At 37.3% G+C, this 25,271-nt stretch overlaps 1 protein-coding gene across 3 annotated transcripts; it reads right to left on the bottom strand.

The window, feature by feature from the left end:
• Positions 1–432: 432 nt before the first annotated feature.
• LOC139123012 (uncharacterized) lies at positions 433–15,495 on the bottom strand. 3 transcript variants are annotated; one of them, XM_070688971.1, is made up of 8 exons: positions 11,776–11,881; positions 11,328–11,360; positions 7,445–8,034; positions 3,536–3,571; positions 3,398–3,484; positions 2,251–2,277; positions 1,628–1,879; positions 433–829 (listed from the first exon to the last, which is right to left on the bottom strand). In XM_070688971.1, the coding sequence occupies exons 3-8, from the start codon at positions 7,950–7,952 to the stop codon at positions 606–608; spliced, it is 1,134 nt and encodes a 377-aa protein (XP_070545072.1). In that variant the 5' UTR covers positions 7,953–8,034; positions 11,328–11,360; positions 11,776–11,881; the 3' UTR covers positions 433–605. The 3 variants fall into 3 exon arrangements, with proteins under 3 accessions (XP_070545072.1, XP_070545055.1, XP_070545063.1); XM_070688954.1 differs by lacking the exons at positions 433–829; positions 1,628–1,879; positions 2,251–2,277; positions 3,398–3,484; positions 3,536–3,571 and adding exons at positions 12,559–12,591; positions 14,142–14,732; positions 15,356–15,495 and having other exon boundaries at positions 7,704–8,034; positions 11,776–12,366; XM_070688962.1 differs by lacking the exons at positions 433–829; positions 1,628–1,879; positions 2,251–2,277; ... (1 more) ...; positions 3,536–3,571; positions 7,445–8,034 and adding exons at positions 10,802–11,135; positions 12,559–12,591; positions 14,142–14,732; positions 15,356–15,495 and having other exon boundaries at positions 11,776–12,366.
• Positions 15,496–25,271: the final 9,776 nt, after the last annotated feature.

Genomic DNA, 25,271 nt, shown 5'->3' with positions numbered 1-25,271 from the left:
TTAATGTAATCTGTATATTTAAATATCTTTATACCTCGCATCTAGTATTAATAGCTCAAAGTAACCTCAGATTTCTTTGAATATTATTATATTTAAGTTTTGACTATGAAGATGAATGAATTACTTATAAATTCACCAATCAGTGCCTATACTTGCAAAAAACAACTTGTCTTCAAAAAGTAAATGTAATTAAAAGGTGACTCATGAAGAAAGTGTGAAAATTTTGAGCTCATTGGCCTTTGATAAACCAAGAGTAATCTCCCTTAGCCTATCGACAAGTTTGGAGTCAATAGGGACATAACAATTTATACCTTTAGGCTTGGTTGTTATAGGTTGTTATAGGACACAAGACTCACAAGGCAACAAGGGCAAATTGAGAAGCCAAAAGAGCAAAAGGGTTAATTACAAGTGAAAAAATACACAGGTCCGACATATGATTGCAATCCCGAGGACTTTATTCCTAAAGAAAACTGACCGACCACCATGGAAATATAATGCAGACATTTAGTTCAGAATAAAAGTCCCATACCATATACTAAAATACATGCATGCTTGTATGTATTGGTTGACATCTCATCGACACAGGGTCACATGAACTAAAGAATTTAAGGCACTGCCATGACTTCAAGTTCACAAAGGTGAAAAATTTGTTCTTTGTCGATCAGCTGCACGCTGACGTATCTTCCTGTCATAGGAGCGTTACAACCACAAGTGATGGTCAGGGTTTCCTTTCTTGCTCGCTTTCCCAGGACCATTTGACCACAGACAGGATTTTCCTCCATTTCACTGCTGTTACCGACGCGAACTTCCGCATTTTTCAAACGGGTTGCTGCAAATGAACCATTTTTTAAAATCAGACTAAGTCTTGACTTTTGTTTCTTTTGGTGACGGTTTTGGGAAAGCTAGTGGGGGATTGAGATTACTGTTTTGTTTGAATCTTGGAAAAAAACACAAAGTCAAGCGACTTTGGAGATGACCTCGGTAAATTATTAAGGTCTGTCCAGTGGGGCGCAAAGCATAGTAGTGAGATGGGGGCTGGCAAGGAGTGAAAGGGGGATAATACTTGGGGACATAAGAGGAAGCATTTGAATTGCAAATAGGAAAGTATTTTCCATCTGTTTTAAGTTTCTCTACTAAAGTTTGATTTTGCTCCAATGCTTACAAATACTGTATTATTGTATCATTTCTGTTTATAACTGAATGCCAAATACGAAAGGTTGGTTACATATGCCAAGTTTGTCTACAATCTCGGGATATTTGTTAGATTTTGCTTGATGAGTGCATTACGGCACTCTTTTTTCAGAACTTTTTTAGTGGTTTCCCTTCACACTCTGCATTAAGTTCAATTAAATTGTAATTTAATGTCAAGTGTTTAGCATATCAACTCAAACTATATGAGTATATTCAATATTGTTGTTGTTGAAAATTGTATTCAAGTCCGGATTAAAATTCATTTGTAAACAATAAACAATGGTCACCACACACATACAAGCTGTGTTGACAAAGAGAATAATCGAAATTTCAGCTTGACAAACGGATTAGGGTAAGACACGGTAGTTGATACACATAAGCAGAATACTGAAAAACTTGCCACAAGTTACAGCGTACGTGCCCTTAAAATACTCACAACAACAATCCTGTCGGTTGGTAATGACAACTTGGTAGATGACATAGGATCTTCCTAAATCCACCTTCCACCAGGGCTGGAATTCTCTTTCGGTTTGTGTACAAGACCTTCCAATCTTTAAATTGCTATCCTTGTTCCCATCCACGGCCATATCGGCCGATACATCAAATTTCTTCTTTGCGGTTGAACTCTGACTGACAGACTTTCCCTGAGCAACGTTGACTACATTTGTTGGTAACGGTAATTCGCAAGCTATCAATGGAAAAAAGCAACGAATGTGATACCTTCATATATTCATCTGGTATATGTCTTTAGTAATTAGCATTTATTTTAACATGTTTATCTTGTTCGTTCAGACGTCAACGAGACGCGGAATAATCGTCCTAAGAAGCCTTATGAGAAATCGTCATTGTAGGGAAGTGTATGTTATCGTCTATTACTAAAAAATGGCACCGATTAGTAAGTAAATAACCTAAAAACTGTTCAGAATTATACTATACCTTAACATGGAAGTCAATGGTCAAAACCTGAGCGACAAACACTCTTCTATTATCATGCAAAGAAACAATATGGTGGCTGGTAATAAGCATGTATTTTGTCATGACAAAATTCAACCCACTCACCTTCTGTTGTCGGTATCGTACTTTTATCTGTTCAATAGATACAAACATAATTATTCTATAATCGTGCTACTATAGACATGGTAAGCCCTGTGTAACAATTTAAGGTATGCATCTCGCGAACAAATATTCAGACCCTCAAACCTTTACAATTCTTTTGTGATCTACCACTCGTGGTGGTTCATTTTAAAGCTTTTGGTGTCAGAAAACTTTTTACCGTCTTAGTTTTTCGAAAATTAAAATTTCTTAGTTTTTCTTCATAGAGTTAACACAGGGATGGCGGCCATTTTGAATGTCAAATATCAGCAAATCTGGGTAATTCGTTTCTTTAGTACCAAAATTTGCAGGATCACCCCCGATTTTTATTCCTGATTTTGACAGAGAATGGTTGAATATTCCTTGAGGAAAATTTTAACAAAAGTTTAAGTCTTTCACTTTCGAGGCGCATATACCTTGAGTGATATCATCTCTTCCACAATTTTGCACTGTTGCTATTTTTAGGAAAAATATACGCATGACAAAATATCAAATTGCCTAATAGGTATTGAAGTCATCGTAGTACCATTGTCATTTGAGAACCTGTAAAACCAGTCGATGAGAGTGCATTGTGGACCTAAGGTGATATTTACAAATTCAGCTGATTCTTCCAAAAATCAGAATGATTAACTGTGAAAACGAGAAATACAAAACACAGAACGTTGACATATATGCCATCTGAATGTTTACGTATATCTTTCAAAGCGTTATGTAATTTTTGAAATGAATATTGTGATACTTTTTCGAGTGAAGCATGCTTGTAAGAAAAATGTCAACAATGTTTGGTATAGCACTGTATTGGAATTATATTTCATCCGGGATAGGAATTACATAGTTCAGAGGTTTCATTAGAGGAAGAAATACGACAAAAGAAGATTTAAAGATTGTTAACATTTTGACATTTAAGAATGTTTTAAAACAATTTTGTAAAATGTCGTATTGTGATTTACGTCAGAGTAACCCAAGAATTGCAGTTTCAGTGCCATCAAGACCATTGCACCTATTCGAACACAGAAGCTGCGGTTCATTTTAATTTAAAGTACATTCACAATATTATTCACTCTCCATCATTATCCATGCTACGAAATAGAACAATTGCTGAACGCGAACTTACCTAATTCTGGTTCATCCGTCTTTGGAGGCGGCGGTGGTGGTGCTTCTGTTTTAGGAGGCGGTGGTGGCGCTTCTGTTGTAGGAGGAGGTGGTGGGCTTCTGTTTTAGGGGGAGGTGGTGGCGCTTCTGTTAGGAGGAGGTGGTGGCGCTTCTGTTTTAGGAGGAGGTGGTTCATCTAATATTGAATGACAATGAAAGGACAACTTGAGCAACACAAATGATTTGGATGTGGCCACATTTCATCTAATCGGATATATAAGCAAGTTAATTTTCAAATAATTTAGAGAGGGCAAAACTACATCTGAAAGATCTTTTACGGAGACATTATCTCAAATGGAACAGTTATTGACCACTGTAACTACATCAATGCAACTTGGAGCTCAAATCTATATGTATGTACACATGCAGGGATGCATAGATAGACAGATAGATAGATAGATAGATAGATAGATAGATAGATAGATAGATAGATAGAGAGAGAGATAGATAGAAAGATAGACACACACATATATACATACATACATACATACATACATACATACATACTACAAACATACATACATACATACATACATACATACATACATACATACATACATACATACATACATACATACATACATACATACATACATACATACATACATACATACATACATTTCTTCATGAGTTACCTTTAAATTACATTTAGCTTATGTAGACAAGTTGCTTCTTGCAAATATAGGCACTGACTGGTGAAATTAAAAGTTATTCATTTAGTCTATCATTGACACTATCATTCTTCGAAGTTAAAACTTAAATAAAATAATATTCAAAGAAATCTGAGGTTACTTTAAGACCGAAACTTACAAATGGTTGCAGCTCAGAGGCTTAAATCACTGCTGTAAAATAAGTTTCTAACCTTGTAAAGTGTGCGCTCTTAAGCGTTTAATACCATGTGCGCTCTGCAGTGCATCTGAAGAGTCATTCTGCCAAACGTTTTTCCTTTCCCATTAGCTTTTAATCGTTATTATTTGTCCGTTTGATCACTCGTCAAACCTCTTTGTATTGAAAGTTTGAGCCTATTGGCCTTTGGTAAAACTAGAGTATTCTCCCTTGACCTATCGACAAGTTTAGAGTCAACAGTTATATAAAAACTTATACCTTCAGGCATGGTTGTTATAGGCTGTTATAGGACACCAGCCCACAAGGCAACAAAGGCAAATTGGGAAGCCAAAAAAGCGAAAGGGTCAATTATAAGTAGAAACATACACACACACATACACACACATACACACATACACATAAATGCATAAATACATACATACATACATACATACATACATACATACATACATACATACATACATACATACATACATACTTACACTAACCATTAGTCATTTTATGCACTTTAACAGCATATCACAAACATTCAATCAATTTTGGTGATATAATTATCCCAATAGCTGACGCTGTAACATCACTTCCGTGGTGGGCTTGAGGAACTGATAAAAATGAGCCGATTTGATAAGGTGATGGTCTAAAATCCTTTGCAAGGCTGTTTTTTTAATTAGTGTCAGAATTGCATCATCTTTTGCAACACTCATTCATTTAACTAAGCATGAAAGCAGACGGAAATAAGTCAGGTTAATGTAAGTTGACGTCAAAGATCCAATAGTGTCTTATGGTCAACGAACAATATAGAGTTCTTCTCTTCCGTCAGGAGCACATGGAGTAAATGGTCTCGAATATAAAATATGGCTGAAGTCTATTAGACGGAATGAAACTTACAAACTTTTTAAAATTCTGAAAGACATACCTGAAATCTTAGCAGTCGTTCAGTTGCCTATTTTTTCGGGTTGTTTTTCCTTTTTGTGTCAATATTTCTGAGACTTTAATTCGGAATGTAGCTACAAACGAGCTTATAAGTAAGGCGTGGAAATTAGTCAACATCTAGGCAGCTCGCTAGTGTGCAGTAATTAGTAATTTCAATTGACTATGTACTTAGTTTCATAGAGCCATATATCAAAGGAGTAAAGCCTCTACAATTACAACAATATTTCCATTACTATTTAAGCTATGTTATCATACGATTTTTGGCTATAATAATAAGGAAAACGTACCACAAACACCGTCACTACTTCTCGTCACATCACCAGTTATTTGGAGATCGGAAAGATGTGTTAATGTGTTCTGTAATTGTACAGGTAAATGTTTTACTGGCAATTTTGTATTGTAATGTTATAAACATACTGCATTCATGCCTGCTGGCCTGTCTGCCTGCCGGCTTATCACTTACCTGCCTACCTACCTCCATGTATGCATAAACACACACACAGTGATGGATACATACATACATACTACGTACATACGTACGTACTTACGTTCATACACACAGATGCATACACACATGCATACGTACGTACGTATGTACACGCACTCACACACATACATAAACACATAAACACATACATACATACATACATAAATACATACATACATACATACATACATACATACATACATACATACATACATGTATGCATGCATGCATGCATGCATGCATGCATGCATGCATACATACATACATACATACATACATACATACATACATACATACATACATACATACATACATACATACATACATACACACACACACACATACACACACATACACATACATACATCCAACCTACATACATACAACATACATACATACATACATACATACATACATACATACATACATACATACATACATACATACATCCATCCATACATACATACATACATACATACATACATACATACATACATACATACATACATACATACATACATACATACATACATACATACATACATACATACATACACTAACCATTAGTCATTTTATGCACTTTAAGAGCATATCACAAACATTCAATCAATTTTGGTGATATAATTTTCTCACATTCCTGGCTGCTGGGAGATGCGGGATCGGCGGTGTGGGAAAAATCGATCCCACACTCTCAGAAATCGTCCCACACTCTGTAGTAAATATTACATGAGCTCTGATTGGATGATAAACAGTATGTTTCGTTCCATGCACGAAATGTTATCCAATGGCACGACGAGTAACACACGGACCTAGACTACGAAGTAAGGAGGTCAGAGTACAGTGGCAGACGACAGAGTTGTCACGATTTTGGCTAATGTTGTACATGTCCAATATAAATTAAACGCATTTTGTGGTCATGTGAGAAATAGAATCTCACACACCAAGGACCCGGGATCAGATTTCTCACACTCGTTGGGGATATTTTGTCTTAAACTCGCCTGCGGCTCGTGTGAGACAAAATATCCCCAACTCGTGTGAGAAATCTGATCCCAGGTCCTTGGGGGTGTGAGATTCTATTAATCCCAATAGCTGACGCTGTAACATCACTTCCGTGGTGGGCTTGAGGAACTGAAAAAATGAGCCGATTTGATAAGGTGATGGTCTAAAATCCTTTGCAAGGCTGTTTTTTTAATAGTGTCAGAATTGCATTATCTTTTGCAACACTCATTCATTCAACTAAGCATGAAAGCAGACGGAAATAAATCAGGTAGATGTATGTTGACGTCAAGGATCCAATGGTGTCTTATGGTCAACGAACAATATAGAGTTCTTCCCTTCCGTCAGGAGCACATGGAGTAAATGGTCTCGAATATAAAATATGGCTGAAGTCTATTAGACGGAATGAAACTTACAAACTTTTTAAAATTCTGAAAGACATACCTGAAATCTTAGCAGTCGTTCAGTTGCCTATTTTTTCGGGTTGTTTTTCCTTTTTGTGTCAATATTTCTGAGACTTTAATTCGGAATGTAGCTACAAACGAGCTTATAAGTAAGGCGTGGAAATTAGTCAACATCTAGGCAGCTCGCTAGTGTGCAGTAATTAGTAATTTCATTGACTATGTACTTAGTTTCATAGAGCCATATATCAAAGGAGTAAAGCCTCTACAAGTACAACAATATTTCCATTACTATTTAAGCTATGTTATCATACGATTTTTGGCTATAATAATAAGGAAAACGTACCACAAACACCGTCACTACTTCTCGTCACATCACCAGTTATTTGGAGATCGGAAAGATCCCAACTAAAAACATCGCCACCGATGGAACAGTCGTTGAAAACGGCTGCAACCTCATCACTCCTGAGAGCTCTGGACCATAAGTTGAAACCCGTTATACTGCCAATGAGAGCTTGAGTTGGGTCTAATTTCCCTCCAACTTTGTCCTGCTCCTGCCCTAGGGTAATAATTCCTCCTCCCGTTATGGTGTTACCACTCCTCAATCCAGAACCAGTTCGGAAGACAGCGCCATTATCATAATACGCCCAGTTGCCACCGTTTGATGACCACGTGGCACACACGTGATGCCACTGACCATCGGCAACATTCAAATCGGCTGAAAGTTTGGTTCCTTTGACGTATAACATTAAACTAGCGGCTGGATACATAACAAATTCATTATGATGGGTTGAAGCGGCGTAGGAGACCAGTGTAGCTTTTGTTCCAGGGGACTGGTTTTTACCCAGAGACATGCTGTTACAGCTGCCATTGCCGGTATCGGTCTTAACACACGAACAAATGTGTCAGTACTTGTCAAGACCAGAGTTTTTCCACCTAGAAAATTAATAGAGTACGTGAAAAATAAACAAAAGCTAATACAGAATTAGGTGCTTCCTTGTTAACATACGTGTTATGCAATTTTTAACCAACAATCGATTCTTGTAATGTTCAACGATGCTGCACAAATGAAGATGGTGTGGCGTTTTAAGCGAAAAAGTAAACAAAAATTGAAATACGTTTACCAACCTTCTGGGGACTCTGTATAAACGGCTGTGTCGTCTAGCACATATGAGAAGGACGGAAAATAAGAGAAATGTATAATGTTAGTTAAAGTGAATGTGGAACATTATACATCTTGTCGACTGTGAAATTACCACCGAACGTTCAAGAATTTTGTTAAACTTAAATGTGTTCTGTAATTGTACAGGTAAATGTTTTACTGGCAATTTTGTATTGTAATGTTATAAACATACTGCATTCATGCCTGCTGGCCTGTCTGCCTGCCGGCTTATCACTTACCTGCCTACCTACCTACCTCCATGTATGCATAAACACACACACAGTGATGGATACATACATACATACTACGTACATACGTACGTACTTACGTTCATACACACAGATGCATACACACATGCATACGTACGTACGTATGTACACGCACTCACACACATACATAAACACATAAACACATACATACATACATACATACATACATACATACATACATACATAAATACATACATATATACATACATACATACATACATATATACATACATACATACATACATACATACATACATACATACATACATACATACATACATACATACATACATACATACATACATACATAAACACACACATACATACATACATACATACATACATACATACATACATACATACATACATACATACATACATACATACATACATACATACATACATACATACATACATACATACATACATACATACATACATACATACATACATACATACATACATACATACACACACACATACACACACATACACAAACATACATCCAACCTACATACATACATACATACATACATACATACATACATACATACATACATACATACATACATACATACATACATACATACATACATACATACATACATACATACATACATACATACATACATACATACATACATACATACATACATACATACATACATACACATACACAATATACATCAAACCTACATACATACATACATACATACAACATACATACATACATACATACAACATACATACATACATACATACATACATACATACATACATACATACATACATACATACATACATACATACATACATACATACATACACTAACCATTAGTCATTTTATGCACTTTAACAGCATATCACAAACATTCAATCAATTTTGGTGATATAATTTTCTCACATTCCTGGCTGCTGGGAGATGCGGGATCGGCGGTGTGGGAAAAATCGATCCCACACTCTCAGAAATCGTCCCACACTCTGTAGTAAATATTACACGAGCTCTGATTGGATGATAAACAGTATGTTTCGTTCCATGCACGAAATGTTATCCAATGGCACGACGAGTAACACACGGACCTAGACTACGAAGTAAGGAGGTCAGAGTACAGTGGCAGACGACAGAGTTGTCACGATTTTGGCTAATGTTGTACATGTCCAATATAAATTAAACGCATTTTGTGGTCATGTGAGAAATAGAATCTCACACACCAAGGACCCGGGATCAGATTTCTCACACTCGTTGGGGATATTTTGTCTTAAACTCGCCTGCGGCTCGTGTGAGACAAAATATCCCCAACTCGTGTGAGAAATCTGATCCCAGGTCCTTGGGGGTGTGAGATTCTATTAATCCCAATAGCTGACGCTGTAACATCACTTCCGTGGTGGGCTTGAGGAACTGATAAAAATGAGCCGATTTGATAAGGTGATGGTCTAAAATCCTTTGCAAGGCTGTTTTTTTAATTAGTGTCAGAATTGCATTATCTTTTGCAACACTCATTCATTCAACTAAGCATGAAAGCAGACGGAAATAAATCAGGTAGATGTATGTTGACGTCAAGGATCCAATGGTGTCTTATGGTCAACGAACAATATAGAGTTCTTCCCTTCCGTCAGGAGCACATGGAGTAAATGGTCTCGAATATAAAATATGGCTGAAGTCTATTAGATGGAATGAAACTTACAAACTTTTTAAAATTCTGAAAGACATACCTGAAATCTTAGCAGTCGTTCAGTTGCCTATTTTTTCGGGTTCTCTTTCCTTTTTTTGTCAATATTTCTGAGTCTCTAATTCGGAATGTAGCTACAAACGAGCTTATAAGTAAGGCGTGGAAATTAGTCAACATCTAGGCAGCTCGCTAGTGTGCAGTAATTAGTAATTTCATTTGACTATGTACTTAGTTTCATAGAGCCATATATCAAAGGAGTAAAGCCTCTACAAGTACAACAATATTTCCATTACTATTTAAGCTATGTTATCATACGATTTTTGGCTATAATAATAAGGAAAACGTACCACAAACACCGTCACTACTTCTCGTCACATCACCAGTTATTTGGAGATCGGAAAGATCCCAACTAAAAACATCGCCACCGATGGAACAGTCGTTGAAAACGGCTGCAACCTCATCACTCCTGAGAGCTCTGGACCATAAGTTGAAACCCGTTATACTGCCAATGAGAGCTTGAGTTGGGTCTAATTTCCCTCCAACTTTGTCCTGCTCCTGCCCTAGGGTATAATTCCTCCTCCCGTTATGGTGTTACCACTCCTCAATCCAGAACCAGTCGGAAGACAGCGCCATTATCATAATACGCCCAGTTGCCACCGTTTGATGACCACGTGGCACACACGTGATGCCACTGACCATCGGCAACATTCAAATCGGCTGAAAGTTTGGTTCCTTTGACGTATAACATTAAACTAGCGGCTGGATACATAACAAATTCATTATGATGGGTTGAAGCGGCGTAGGAGACCAGTGTAGCTTTTGTTCCAGGGGGACTGGTTTTTACCCAGAGACATGCTGTTACAGCTGCCATTGCCGGTATCGGTCTTAACACACGAACAAATGTGTCAGTACTTGTCAAGACCAGAGTTTTTCACCCTAGAAAATTAATAGAGTACGTGAAAAATAAACAAAAGCTAATACAGAATTAGGTGCTTCCTTGTTAACATACGTGTTATGCAATTTTTAACCAACAATCGATTCTTGTAATGTTCAACGATGCTGCACAAATGAAGATGGTGTGGCGTTTTCAGCGAAAAAGTAAACAAAAATTGAAATACGTTTACCAACCTTCTGGGGACTTTGTATAAACGACTGTGTCGTCTAGCACATATGAGAAGGACGGAAAATAAGAGAAATGTATAATGTTAGTTAAAGTGAATGTGGAACATTATAAATCTTGTCGACTGTGAAATTACCACTGAACGTTCAAGAATTTTGTTAAACTGAAAAGTGTTCTGTATTTGTACAGGTAAATGTTTTACTGGCAATTTTGTATTGTAATGTTATAAACATACTGCATTCATAGTACCAAATTACAATTTCATTGCATATCGAGGCGTTGTGCGAAATAAGCGTGACGTTATTTGCGACTTGTTATTCACTTCTAAAGGAGAAGTTTCGTGACATATGTTTAATATCAGTGGACACGCTAAAAGGAGGTACGTTCTAAACGATAGCTTACTATTTAAGCTATGTTATCATCCGATTTTTGGCTATGAAAATAAGGAAAACGTACCACAAACACCGTCACTACTTCTCGTCACATCACCAGTTATTTGGAGATCGGAAAGATCCCAACTAAAAACATCGCCACCGATGGAACAGTCGTTGAAAACGGCTGCAACCTCATCACTCCTGAGAGCTCTGGACCATAAGTTGAAACCCGTTATACTGCCAATGAGAGCTTGAGTTGGGTCTAATTTCCCTCCAACTTTGTCCTGCACCTGCCCTAGGGTAATAATTCCTCCTCCCGTTATGGTGTTACCACTCCTCAATCCAGAACCAGTTCGGAAGACAGCGCCATTATCATAATACGCCCAGTTGCCACCGTTTGATGACCACGTGGCACACACGTGATGCCACTGACCATCGGCAACATTCAAATCGGCTGAAAGTTTGGTTCCTTTGACGTATAACATTAAACTAGCGGCTGGATACATAACAAATTCATTATGATGGGTTGAAGCGGCGTAGGAGACCAGTGTAGCTTTTGTTCCAGGGGGACTGGTTTTTACCCAGAGACATGCTGTTACAGCTGCCATTGCCGGTATCGGTCTTAACACACGAACAAATGTGTCAGTACTTGTCAAGACCAGAGTTTTTCCACCTAGAAAATTAATAGAGTACGTGAAAAATAAACAAAAGCTAATACAGAATTAGGTGCTTCCTTGTTAACATACGTGTTATGCAATTTTTAACCAACAATCGATTCTTGTAATGTTCAACGATGCTGCACAAATGAAGATGGTGTGGCGTTTTAAGCGAAAAAGTAAACAAAAATTGAAATACGTTTACTAACCTTCTGGGGACTCTGTATAAACGGCTGTGTCGTCTAGCACATATGAGAAGGACGGAAAATAAGAGAAATGTATAATGTAAGTCAAAGTGAATGTGGAACATTATAAATCTTGTCGACTGTGAAATTACCACTGAACGTTCAAGAATTTTGTTAAACCGAAATGTGTTCTGTAATTGTACAGGTAAATGTTTTACTGGCAATTTTGTATTGTAATGTTATAAACATACTGCATTCATGCCTGCTGGCCTGTCTGCCTGCCGGCTTATCACGTACTTGCCTGCCTACCTACCTACCTACCTCCATGTATGCATAAACACACACAGTGATGAATACATACATACATACTACGTACATACGTACGTTCATACCCACGGATGCATACACAAATGCGTACGTACGTACGTATGTACACACACTCACACATATACATACATACATACATACATACATACATACATACATACATACATACATACATACATACATACATACATACATACATACATACATACATACATACATACATACATACATACATACATACATACATACATACATACATACATACATACATACATACATACATACATACATACATACATACATACATACATACATACATACATACATACAGACATACAGAAATACAGACATACAGACATACAGACCGGTACATACATACTATCAGGGTTTTATTAAAATGGTAGTCTGAGTTTGAAAATGAATTGTTGCATATATTGAAGACTTCACGTAACAGTGCCGTTTGTTGTTCGAAACATCTGTGCTGCACATCGGTGATATCTTTTTATCACATGACAAAACGTCAGCGACAGTGTCTAGCTGAGCATCTTTTTTATACTACGGATAATTTGTTTGCTGTCGTTGTGATTCATTACTCTTCATTTTTAATATCGACTTTTTTATATTTTTTTATAATGCTTCATTATTGACCTAGAGAGCTTTGTATTTTACTGCTTATATGCAAATGTTGTCCGTATCAAGCAATCGTTTAGAACGTACCTCCTTTTAGCGTGTCCACTGATATTAAACATATGTCACGAAACTTCTCCAATAGAAGTGAATAACTATTCGCAAATAACGTCACGCTTATTTCGTACAACGACTCGATATGCGAGGAAATTGTAACGAATCAAATATGAATTGTCTCATAAATACATAATATTTAGAATTGTATCCCTGTTTTGACATCGACAACTCAATACAATACAACTCAAACTTTTACAATTTTTTTCTTATCTACCACTTGTGAGAGTTCATTTGAAATCTTTTGATGTAAGAAAATTTTCCGCCGTCTTAGGTTTTCGAAAATCGAAATTTCATTTTTCCTCATGGAGTAAACACAGATATGGCGGCCAGTTTGAATTTCAAATATCAGTAAATCTTGGGTAATGTGTTTCCATAGTACCAAAATTTGCCCGGTGATCCCTAAGTCAGGATTTTGAAAGATGATGGTTGAATTATTCCTGATATATTGAGCAAACGTTTAAGGCTTTTTACATTCGAGGCGCATACTACCTTAATTTCTTTCAAATTATTTAATCCGCAATAAACTAAGAACTTACCACATACTCCATCCTGACTTTCAGTGACATCACCGGTAATTTCTAGATTAGAAATATCCCAAGCATAGACGTCACCACCGATGGAACAGTCTTTGTAGACATTTGCTACCTCAGCCACACTGAGTGTTTTAGACCATACATTAAAACCGGTTATACTACCAATAAGAGCTTGCGATGAGCTAAATCCCCCTCCAACTCTGTCCTGCTCTTGACCCAAGACTAGACTCCCTCCTCCCGTTATGGTTCTTCCATTCTTCAATCCAGAACCAGTTTCGAAGACAGCACCATTATCATAATACGCCCAGTTGCCACCGTTTGATGACCACGTGGCACAGACGTGATGCCACTGGCTATCGTCAACCTTCAAGCCGACTGAAACTTTGCTTCCTTTGACGAACATGAATAGGCCCGCGGCCGGATACATGACAAATTCGTTGTCAGACCCTGAAACAGCATATGATACCAGGGACATTTTTGGTCCAGGACCACTGGTTTTTACCCAGAGACATGCTGTCAACGATGACATTTCAGGTATCGGACTTAACACGCCTACATAGGTCGTTGGACTGTTCAACTCAAGCGTTTTGCCACCTGTAACAAAAACAAGCTAATGTATATTAGGTATCGACTGTCTGTTATATCAATGTATGTGGGAGTAATTGCGTTGCCTCCACACCATATTTACGATTGCCATGGGAATCAAACGTGAAAGAGGTTTAGGTTCCGGCTTCAAAGCCAAAACGAAAGAACCGGGTAAATATGTTATAAGAGCAGATTCCTGACAAACATGGTGTACATTCTTTGCTGACACGAACGGGTTATTAAAATATGAACAGATGTAAGCGCCAATATTAAGTTTTTTCCGCCTATAAACAGAGAGATGACTACGATTTAGACTGATGGCTTGCTTGCTTGCTCATGGGAGAAAATGTGTTGTGTGATAGCAGTTCAGTTTACACAGACTTTCAGAGGAAGTCTGTGTAAACTAAGCTTCAAATGGAGTCCCCATAAGTTATATATAGACTTAAATAATATTGTAAAACTTTGAAAGTCAAAATATCTATTCGCTTAACAAGAATTTTTATCGACCTATTTATAGGAAAGCGATATCTTCAGGACTTATCTCAAAGCAGTTAGAAATTTAAAATTGGGAGGAATATCACTGAAAACTAATTGTTATCAACGAAGTAAATGGTGCGATCAATAAACCCTACCTGTAAATGGAATGCCGAGAGACAAAAGCGTACTTAAAATTGCAAACCATTGCATGATGAAGTCTTGGTGCAGCAACACTGTGCAGCAAACATGACACTCCCGGTAATATATACATAAATGTCACGTAACAAGCTGAATAAAAATTCTTGGATTGGTTGATCGAGTAGCCAATAGCAAAGGTGCGCTTTAGTCGCCAGGAAAGTTAAAATATTACAAGTTATTTAGAAAAAGATAAGAAAGTTGAGTGTAACGAAAACCATGATCTTACGAAGACAGGGTTAATTCCTTCACATTTCCCTGCATTGCTCGCCCATACCTGCGAGCAAATTTTGAAGACAAATCATCGTACATAACATTATTATACATCTACCATCGAGAACGATAGAATTTTGCGTGCGCTAATAAAGCCGTACGGAACGGGCGTTCCGTTACACGTACGGTTTCGTGGCGCCCCATCCCCTTAAATGTATCTGCGCGTTCACAGTTTAACGGTTTCAAGGGACTCATTGGACGAGTGTCAGAACATGTCTGGCGCGCGCTCTGTACGTACGTACAGTGCACACACTACCTTTAAACCACGCTTCTGACGTCACACTATTGTTCTATGCGGTACTTGTTTTAACGAACTACCTGGTCCTGACAGAACTGCCAGGCGATTCTGACAGAACCGCCAGGCGATTCCGACAGAACCACCAGGCGATTCTGACAGAACCGCCAGGCGATTCTAACAGAGCCACCAGGCGATTCTGACAGAACCACCAGGCGATTCTGACAGAATCCTCAACACCTGGTAGTAATTAGCTAAATTGAGACACAAAACAGGTTAACATTTGCATATTTATTGTACTTGACTTCTTTCAGTCTAATCTTTATTTTACGAAATACACATCAATTTATTTCATAATGTTAATATTTATATGAATTCCTGGTATTCCTGGTACTGCATCAATATTTTCATTTTTTTCTGGTTCAACCGAATTCGTGCAACCACCTCCAAGTTTGATCTTCTTGGTGTTTTGCTGACATCTCTTCCTGCAAAATAAGGCAAATTGTACCTGTTAGTCCCGCTAAATAAAGTTGCCTCTGAACAATTGCAAAATTATGGAGCATTTTTTGAGATATTTTAAAACTGTCTGTATATGCTGCCTGGTAATTACATTTGACGCGCCTTGATTAAAGTATACGTCATTTTAACAGAGCTGAAAATGTTTTGATTATATATCACTTGAAAACCGCATCTTACGGATGCATGTTGCAAGCACACGCATGCCATTTGAAAAAGTATGTACCTTGCACGATGTTGCTTACATATTCTTTCTGTACGTCAGCTGTCCTTTTGTAGTTCCTTACGGCTAGACTTCTATGGCCAGTTTTCTCTTGGATCAGTTGCTCGTCGACACCACTTGCATACAATCTTGTCGCAGCTGTGGCACGTAGAGAGTGGTTAGACCGAAATCCCTCGAATCCTGCCTCCGCGCACATTCTTGCAACAACGGTGTTGAGTTGGTTGTGCCCGATTATCCTCGATGAAAACCATACGTCATTCGTTGGATTTTTCAAGGGGTACAGATAGAAAGCGTCATCTGGTCTATCAGGAGGACTGCAAATGTGAATGAGACACCATTAACAATACATGGCTATGGTGAAGGACGTCTTGTTCATTATGTGTACACAAAAATGCACATCAATGTGCTGGTGACAGAACGAAAAAAAAACTGCACTTACCATTTAGAATTGTAGAATTCGAAATAAGCGACAACACATCGACTTGGGTCGTCAGTATTTTCGTACGCCCGGGTTGTTTTCGGCTTAATATGACGGTTTTTCAAGCCACCCTGATTACACTTGCTTACATCTTCTACATATTCCAAATAACGGCAACCACTACTACACACTTTTAAAGATATTTGTGAATTTGTCCATCTAATGTTTCGATGTTCCTGGCCTCCCCTCAACGTAAAGTTCAGTCCGATTAAATATACCATAGAATCCACGAGTCTCTGACCATTTTGTTTTCCTAGTATACCTTTTTCCCAAAGAATTTTTTCTTCATCCAGTGTTATAATTTGCGCTTGTTTTTTTACTAAACCTAGCCCGGCCTTATTTCTTAGTTTCATGACGGCATCTAAGCTACCTTGCAATTCTCTGAAGATATCATCTTTCAATAAGCTCACAACACGACCATTGTCGTGCAGATGCTTTTGGAGACTGCAAATTATTTCAAACAAGGTATTTGCGGGATAGTCGGTACCATCCGTTTTCTTCATGTACGAAACGAGATCGAGAAAGCGCGTAATTCAACTCGTCATTGGTCATTTCGAGTAACTGAGGCCCAATTACACTGAGACCCGAAATTTCATTTTTACTACAATAATCATTCCTCATATTTCTCCAAGTTTCGAATGTATTGTAAGCCCAAGTCATCTTTCTTCTTGTATTTGGGGGTATATTACTTTTTATCAAATTTGCTATCTCCTCGTCGCTTTTGATATCACCTAGTCGTTTGCCGTCACTTACATTTTTCTGCTGTCCTACCACTGGAAATTTTGCCAGAAATTCTTCAGCGTCAAACTCAAATTCGCTACAGCTAGCATTGTCTGAGGAAGCTTCTCTGACCTTATTTTGTGTGATAAAGATTGAGTCGCTATCGCTGTCACTTGCCATATTTCACGGTCAGACACTCGTGGCGAGACTGAAATTAATTTGGTGCTTCTGTGTATTTTATATCACATTAGCAATTCAAATCAGTGCAATTTACCTCATCAGCCAATGAAACGCTGAATGTTTCCAATACACTTGTGGTGACCAGGTGAGAAGTTCGACCAGGTGGACAAGTTAATATGTAAATTATCATCGATTTTCGTATTCAAAATTTCACTTGGAAAACAAAGAGCGGTCAGTTCTCCAGAACCCTTTGGTATCGACCATTGTTCATTTAGGCATGTAGTGACAGTAATGGAGCTAGGGGTTACTGTGGTTTGAATGAAAAGTGACCGCGTGGTTTAAGTCAGATAACCACCGCCCCCTCAGAGTTTCGGAAATAGAATCGCCTCGGCCTACGGCCTCGGCGATTCTATTTCCGAAACTCCTCGGTGTTGGTGGTTATCTATTACAGAACTTGCAGAAGCGCGTCCGAGATAGCACACCACACTTGCGCTATAAATCGGAAGCTAATTGTTGACATTGTACGAAAACGGTCATTACTTTGACAATTTGATGCCCCACCCACGAATGTAAGATGTACAATAATAAGATTATTACGAAAATACCGTAAAGGATGCACTCGGACATTGGCGCCGCGCATCACCTTCCGCTTCGCGTCGGGCGATACGCGTTATACGGTGCGCAAATCCCCCGTGCATCCTTTGCGGTATTTTCGTAATAACCTCATACACACATTTTTGAAAGTTCGAAGACAGAAAATTTGCTGTTATGCACATTTCCCGGATAAGCTTTCGCATGTCGGTTATAGTTACCTTTTTATGTTGCCTGTGTTGCAAAGCATACTCCGTAGATATCAAGCAAAGTTATTCAGTTACGTGTCTCCACAAACTTGTAAAGTTTCCTTACAAGTTGACAACGTTTTCTAAACATGATGTAAATTCACTTCAAAATTAGATAATACACTGACATACTTGATTGGTTTTTTAGGTGAAATTAAACAATATTTTACAACTTTGCAATGCATAAGTTTATATATTTTCTTTTTGTATTTGTGTATTTTCTCATGAAACAGCAAAAACTAACTAAGCAACAGGATAAAGAAACACAGGATGACACACTTTAAGAATACTTGACTCAATATCTCTTGTAAAACAAACACGATTGGAACTAATCTGGGATAGTTGGATGGTGACGTAATACCGAGTTTGTAATTTCATCTGCTATTTTACACATTACACACTTGTTTTTATGAGTAATTTGTATTATTGCAACATTCAACTATCTAGCATCAAACGCTTTTCAGAAATTATAAAAATATGAAAATCCAATTATCCCAAATTAGTTCCGATCGTGTTAACAGCCTTTCACAGACGCTCTGCCATGATATCTTTGTAAAGTAACTGTTACCCCTCGTAATATATCAATTCATTTAATTTTAAGGTTTGAACCAATTATCCTTTAATTTTCCGAAATAGCAAAATATATAAAGTCTGTCTGTACACGTTACCTTCAATTCTATAACCTCTGTGCGATATTCAGGTATTCGCCAACTGTTAATTTTCTCCTTCCTCTTTACATAATAAAACAATAGAATATCAGTATTGTGTATAAATGTATTGCATCATTTTGTCATTATTGCATCAAATTGATACCGAAAGGTTATTAACGCAAGTTATATCATCTTTAAGAAATGAATGTATATGCAATTCATGCTTCTCCTGGCAGGAGAGCGACAGCAAGGTTGCAATTTTCATCAGAGCACAATGCGGCATCTTTCAAACATGTGTGCCGTTTAACGTAAGGCAGCACATGTTCGTTGTTAATGAAGCGATTGCTTGCAGTATTGTTTTGTGTCTTTTCAAGATAACCTTGTACATCTATTTTAAACCTGTTAATCAGTGACAATGACACCGTTAACGAGTGTTACCAATTTGTATTTTGTGGCTAAGTTCGCCAACAATTAAAATAATGCCACGTATAGCGTCTCTGATGTCGATAGGTTGCTGAGAGCGTCAATGCAAACACAAAGCGACAAAGTTTCATTTCAAGTCACATCATGTCGTTTTGAGAATAGAAATACGATTGTCACAGTTCTAGAGACAGAAAGACAGAATGGGAAAAAGGCAGACCAAGCCGATGTAAACGTCATTTTGTTTTGGAAGTAACCGAGGGTTGGTTTCTAGTCACTGACAATGTTTCAGCAATTGTCCTGTGTTAAATCATAATTTGTATTCTCGTGTGGATCTAGCTTTCATTTCCATAAATTATGAAGAGACTGTAGCCATCATCAAATTAAGTATCCCATCTATTCTGCGCCAGATATTTCGCACATTGGTTCAAATCACGCCAGTATATCCATCGATGAAAGGCTTTAAGTGGGTCGTCAGAATCAGATTTCATTCCAGTAGCTACCGTAAAACCTTTTAACATATTACTCGCCACACACTGCATTAAAGTGGCAAATCAAAAACTAAATTTAAATTCAAATTAGTTTAATGCAATACTGAATATTCACCGGTGTGTGCACCATTCAGGTCTATTTTTTACGAATTTGGAATCAGTCCGGGGTGTCTCCCAAAATATTCTGAGAAAACTATTTTTGAAGACTGTTTCACCCGAGAAGAATGACATAATGCCTCAAGAATACAATAATACAGATTCGCCTCCAACTTGAACGAAGATCAGTCCTAGGGATGTGGCAGAACACACTGTAGTTACAGCAGTCAATCGCTGAATTCACAGTTACATAGACTCATGAGGTGTAGACAACAACAAAACATGAACCTTTACTGCAAAAAAAGAATTACACAAATGTATGGAGTGCACACAAACTTTAGTTAGGAGAGTGTTTTAAGAAGAATTATTCCAACTAAAACCGTAGAAGCAACACGTAGAGTGCGGGAAAACACTAGGATCATGGCATAGATAAGTTTAAGAAGGACGCAGTTCAAAAGCGCTATTGCTAAAAAATTCAATTTTTTAGCAACAGCGCTTTTCAATGCTTTTAATTCACAACTGGTTTTTAATTTCGTTTTGTACTACTGTAATTTTGGTTCTTTCGCTTACTATAGTTCCACTTTTCATCAGTATTGTAATTTTCATTGGATTTCGATTCAATCCTCAGTTCACTTTAAACAAGCCTGGTATTTACTTTTGTATGTGCTCACCTTTATTTCTCGGCTTTTACCCTGAAGAAGGCAACTTGGGTGTTGCCGAAACGTCGGTGTATCTTAAGTAAAGACCATTAGAAGACAGAGAACTGGTTGAAGTGCCTCCTTTTTAGTTAGGGTTGAAACACAACTTCTTATATTAGTTGAAATGTTCCAGTGTAGTCAACTGTCATTAACTTCTCCCATAAATATAGGACATTACCTTTTCATATAATTGTAGTTTACTAGTTTTGGAATGCTTTTATCCAGGTAAGTCAAAATATGAGAGAATTACAGAAAAACTACTAACTGAATTCTAGGTGACTGAATAATTAACATAATTGACTAACTTATGTCAATGATATTGCATCTAAATGAACTTTTGCTCAGTGATTAGTGTCTATTGTCCACAGCAAGTCCTTATATAACAATGCATATCCGTGGCAGTTCCACGACAAGAGATCTGCATACCATATTTCAAAACAATCGGACTGGGTGATTCTAACTGGTTTTTAAAAACAATTAGACTAAAAATGGCACAAAATTCCCAAAAACTATACTTTTACAGATGTTGTCACAATTTGAAAAATCTTACTTAGATCAACTGAAGGAATCTTCACATAAAATTTCAAAGTAATCGCATTAGCAGTTTCAGAGACGAAGAATATGTTTATCGTAAATGAGGAAAATTGCCCCAAAAATACAAAATATGCACCTGTCGCCACGATGTTAAGACGCCTGACTGAGATCATCCCTATGTACCACAAACAAAGTTTCAAACAAATTAAAACTACCGATTTGAGAGAAGAGGATGGATTGACCAAATATTTGTGCGAACCTGAATAAGATCACCCATAGAAACTAGCATATCAAATTCCAAATAATCGATTAATTGGTTTTAGAGGAGAATATTTTTCACGAAAAATATAACAAATTACCCGAAAAATTCGAATATACAAATTTCATCATTATTAGTGCAGCCTTACTAAGGTGACCCCCAAGACACCTGCATATTAAATTTCAAATAATTCTTACCAATTGTTTAAGACAATAAGTCAACTGTTGAGGGACAGCGAGCGGAAGGACGAAAGACGTACAATAAACCTATCAAGTACAATCACGTATCTTATAACCTCTGCGTCGCTGTTAGCGGAGCTAGGAAGGACTCTGGTAAAAAATTTGCTAATTAAGAGTTAGCTATAATTTCATGGAAACTTCAATACGTGCTAAGTCATGCCAATCGGACAAGGACAAAATTGCTGTTACGGAGCACAGATGTTCCGAGGTGTTAAAATATTTTAAAGTTAAACCATGTTGATTAAACTGATTGAGATCACAGGAATATTTAGGGTTATTAGAAGAAGCTCGTTCGAAATCTTGTGTCGTATTCGAATGATGTGTCCATACTTTGACGTTTTGCGCAGCAACGAGTCAAAATACGGACACATCATGAGAATAAGACGCGATCTCGACCAAATTTCGTGCAATAACGCATACTTTGGTTATCACTGTTTTGGAAATTAGCGACGAAATTGTCAGAAATCGAAGTTAATTGCTCCTCGCTGTAAAGTTTGTTGCTAAGGAGTGATGGCACTCTTGTCTTATGTATTCTTATCTTATTCTGCTTTTGGACTACTCCACTTCACGGGAAGGGTCAATGTACGCTGTCAGAGAGGATGATTTAAATATTAAGGTGCGGTCACATGTTTTCACATTTGAATGTTTCTCAGGGTAATTTAGTTTTTACAAATTGACCGGTATACCTCATTGATCACAGATATCTTCTGAATAATTAGACTGTCTTTGTCATGATGTAGATCAGTCTGTCACATCAACAAAGTCTTCTGAATTCGTCAATATGTCCGTTTTGTAAAAATGCCGCCGATCCCTTTCATATTTACATATGCAGCCAGTTCATTTACTTATAGCCTTGCCTGGTACCTACCTAACAGTTACACTAATTACACCATTACGAATGTGAAAAATTAATGAAGGTAGAACTTGTAGAGCCCACATAACTCAGTCATCTAAGCTATTACAAGATAATTTGCCCCACAAGCAGTTGACGAAGTAAAAGGCTTATGCACAACCGATGAATGTCTTTAGCCGGACAAAACATAGATTTTGAAGGCTAATCTATGCAACTTATACATGTGTTACCAAAAGCTTCATTTGCAGACAGTAATTCTGACAGTAAAGTGTAAAAGGTAGCAGCTGATTCTTACAATGAACGACAGAATCGCAGCAGACATTTCTTTTCCGTAAAAACATAAAAGTCTTCTTAGTTCGTCAGTATATACCTGTCAAGTCAGGTTAGTCCGTCTTTTTGTAAATATGCCGCCGGTTCCTTTCATATTTACTTATGCAGCCAGCTCATTTACAAATAGCCTTGCCTGGTACCTGCGTTACAGTCACACTAATTGTTTACGCCGCCATTACAACTGTGCTAAATTTACAAGGTTATATACGTAGAATTTGCAGAACCTACATACATCAGTAATCTAAGACATTGCAAATTAGGCTGCTCCACAAACAGTTGACTGAGTAAAAAGCTTTTGCAAAGTATTTGAATGTATTAAAATAGATTTTGAAGGCTAATCTATGCAACTTACACATTTATGACCGAAAGCTTAATTTGCAGACAATAATTCTGTCAGTAAAGTATGAAAGGAAGCGACTGATTCTTACAATGACAGACAGGATTCATGCAAAAAATAGTATCACCCAAATATATGGAGTGCACAGAAACTTCAGATAGGGTTGAAACACAACTTAGAGTTCTTAGTTGAAATGTTCTGAGTAGTCAACTGTCATTAACTTCTCCCACTAAAAAGAGCACATCACCTTTTCATATAATTTTAGTGTACTAGTTTTGAAATGATTTTATCCAGGTAAGTCAAAATATGAGAGAATTACAGAAAAACTACTTACTGAATTCTAGGTGACTATATAATCAACATAAATGAATAACTTATGTCAATGTTATTGCATCTCATGAACTTTTGCTCAGTAATTAGTGTCTTTTGTCCACAGCAAGTCGTTACATAATAATGCAAAGTTCAATGCCCTACTGCCTGCCAACTTCAGGGCTGGACAGTTGTATGTTAATTAGAGACCGTGACATCTGTTGTTTTTTCACTTTAAGTTGTTTTTCACTTTAATATGCTTATAACATCTGTTGTTTTTCACATGCTTATAACATCTGTTGATTTTTCTCTCTAAGTATGGTAATAAGTTAGGATGTGCAGTTATAATGAAGTTCTATTGTAGTCATAGTTTAGGTAATTAACGCCTGCTATATTTACAAATACAAAACTGAAGATTCATAATAATTTCAATATGTGAAATTAAGATAATCCCTAGGGAACATCAGATGTCACGGTCTATAATTAACATACAACTGTCCAGCCCTAAAGTTGGCAGGCAGAGACTGCTGGACGTTGGTTTAGTAGCTCTTAACACCGGCGGGCTCATCTGTAAGCTCCTTCCTTTCGGGAATAAAGACTTTTAATTGTCATCCACACGCCTCTACTCTGGTCGATCTCTGGTAGAGTGTTCGTAGGACGAACAAAGTATCCGTAGTAATAACCGCTTCATAGTAACGTCAACATGTGTTGTTAACCCTTCGAGTGTTGTAATTTTCCCGCCAAAATTTTAGTGCAACATTTTACTAATTTTTATGGCTACACGTTTTTATCAAAATTTTAGCAAACATTTGAATAAAATAGACTTGGGTATATTTCATAAAGGCCACAAAATTGACTGGCGCTCAAAGGGTTAATGAAACGTGTGCTATGTATATTATTCTAATAAGGCCAAAAAATAAAGGAAATGTTTCTGGTCAGGCCTTTCTTTAAAAAATGGTGCGGCGACGCGGATTTTTTTTTACTTTCTCCTCCTCAAGAGAGGGAGGAGGGTCAGTTAAAGCGCCAAAGCGTAGCGGCTAATTTGCATAATCATTTGCATAGCATTAATTTATATTTGCATATGGATGTAAGCTTGCACATGCATCCACACATACATGTACATTCACAACAAAATGCAATGGTAACACACAAGTGTGCAGTTTGAACATCATGGGAACTCTTTATTACACTTAAAT

This window comes from Ptychodera flava, chromosome 2 (genome assembly GCF_041260155.1).
Source record: "Ptychodera flava strain L36383 chromosome 2, AS_Pfla_20210202, whole genome shotgun sequence".
In the NCBI taxonomy this organism is placed as follows: Eukaryota; Metazoa; Hemichordata; class Enteropneusta; family Ptychoderidae; genus Ptychodera; species Ptychodera flava.
Note: the sequence above shows the minus strand (reverse complement) of the source record. Positions and strands in the feature narration are given on the sequence as shown.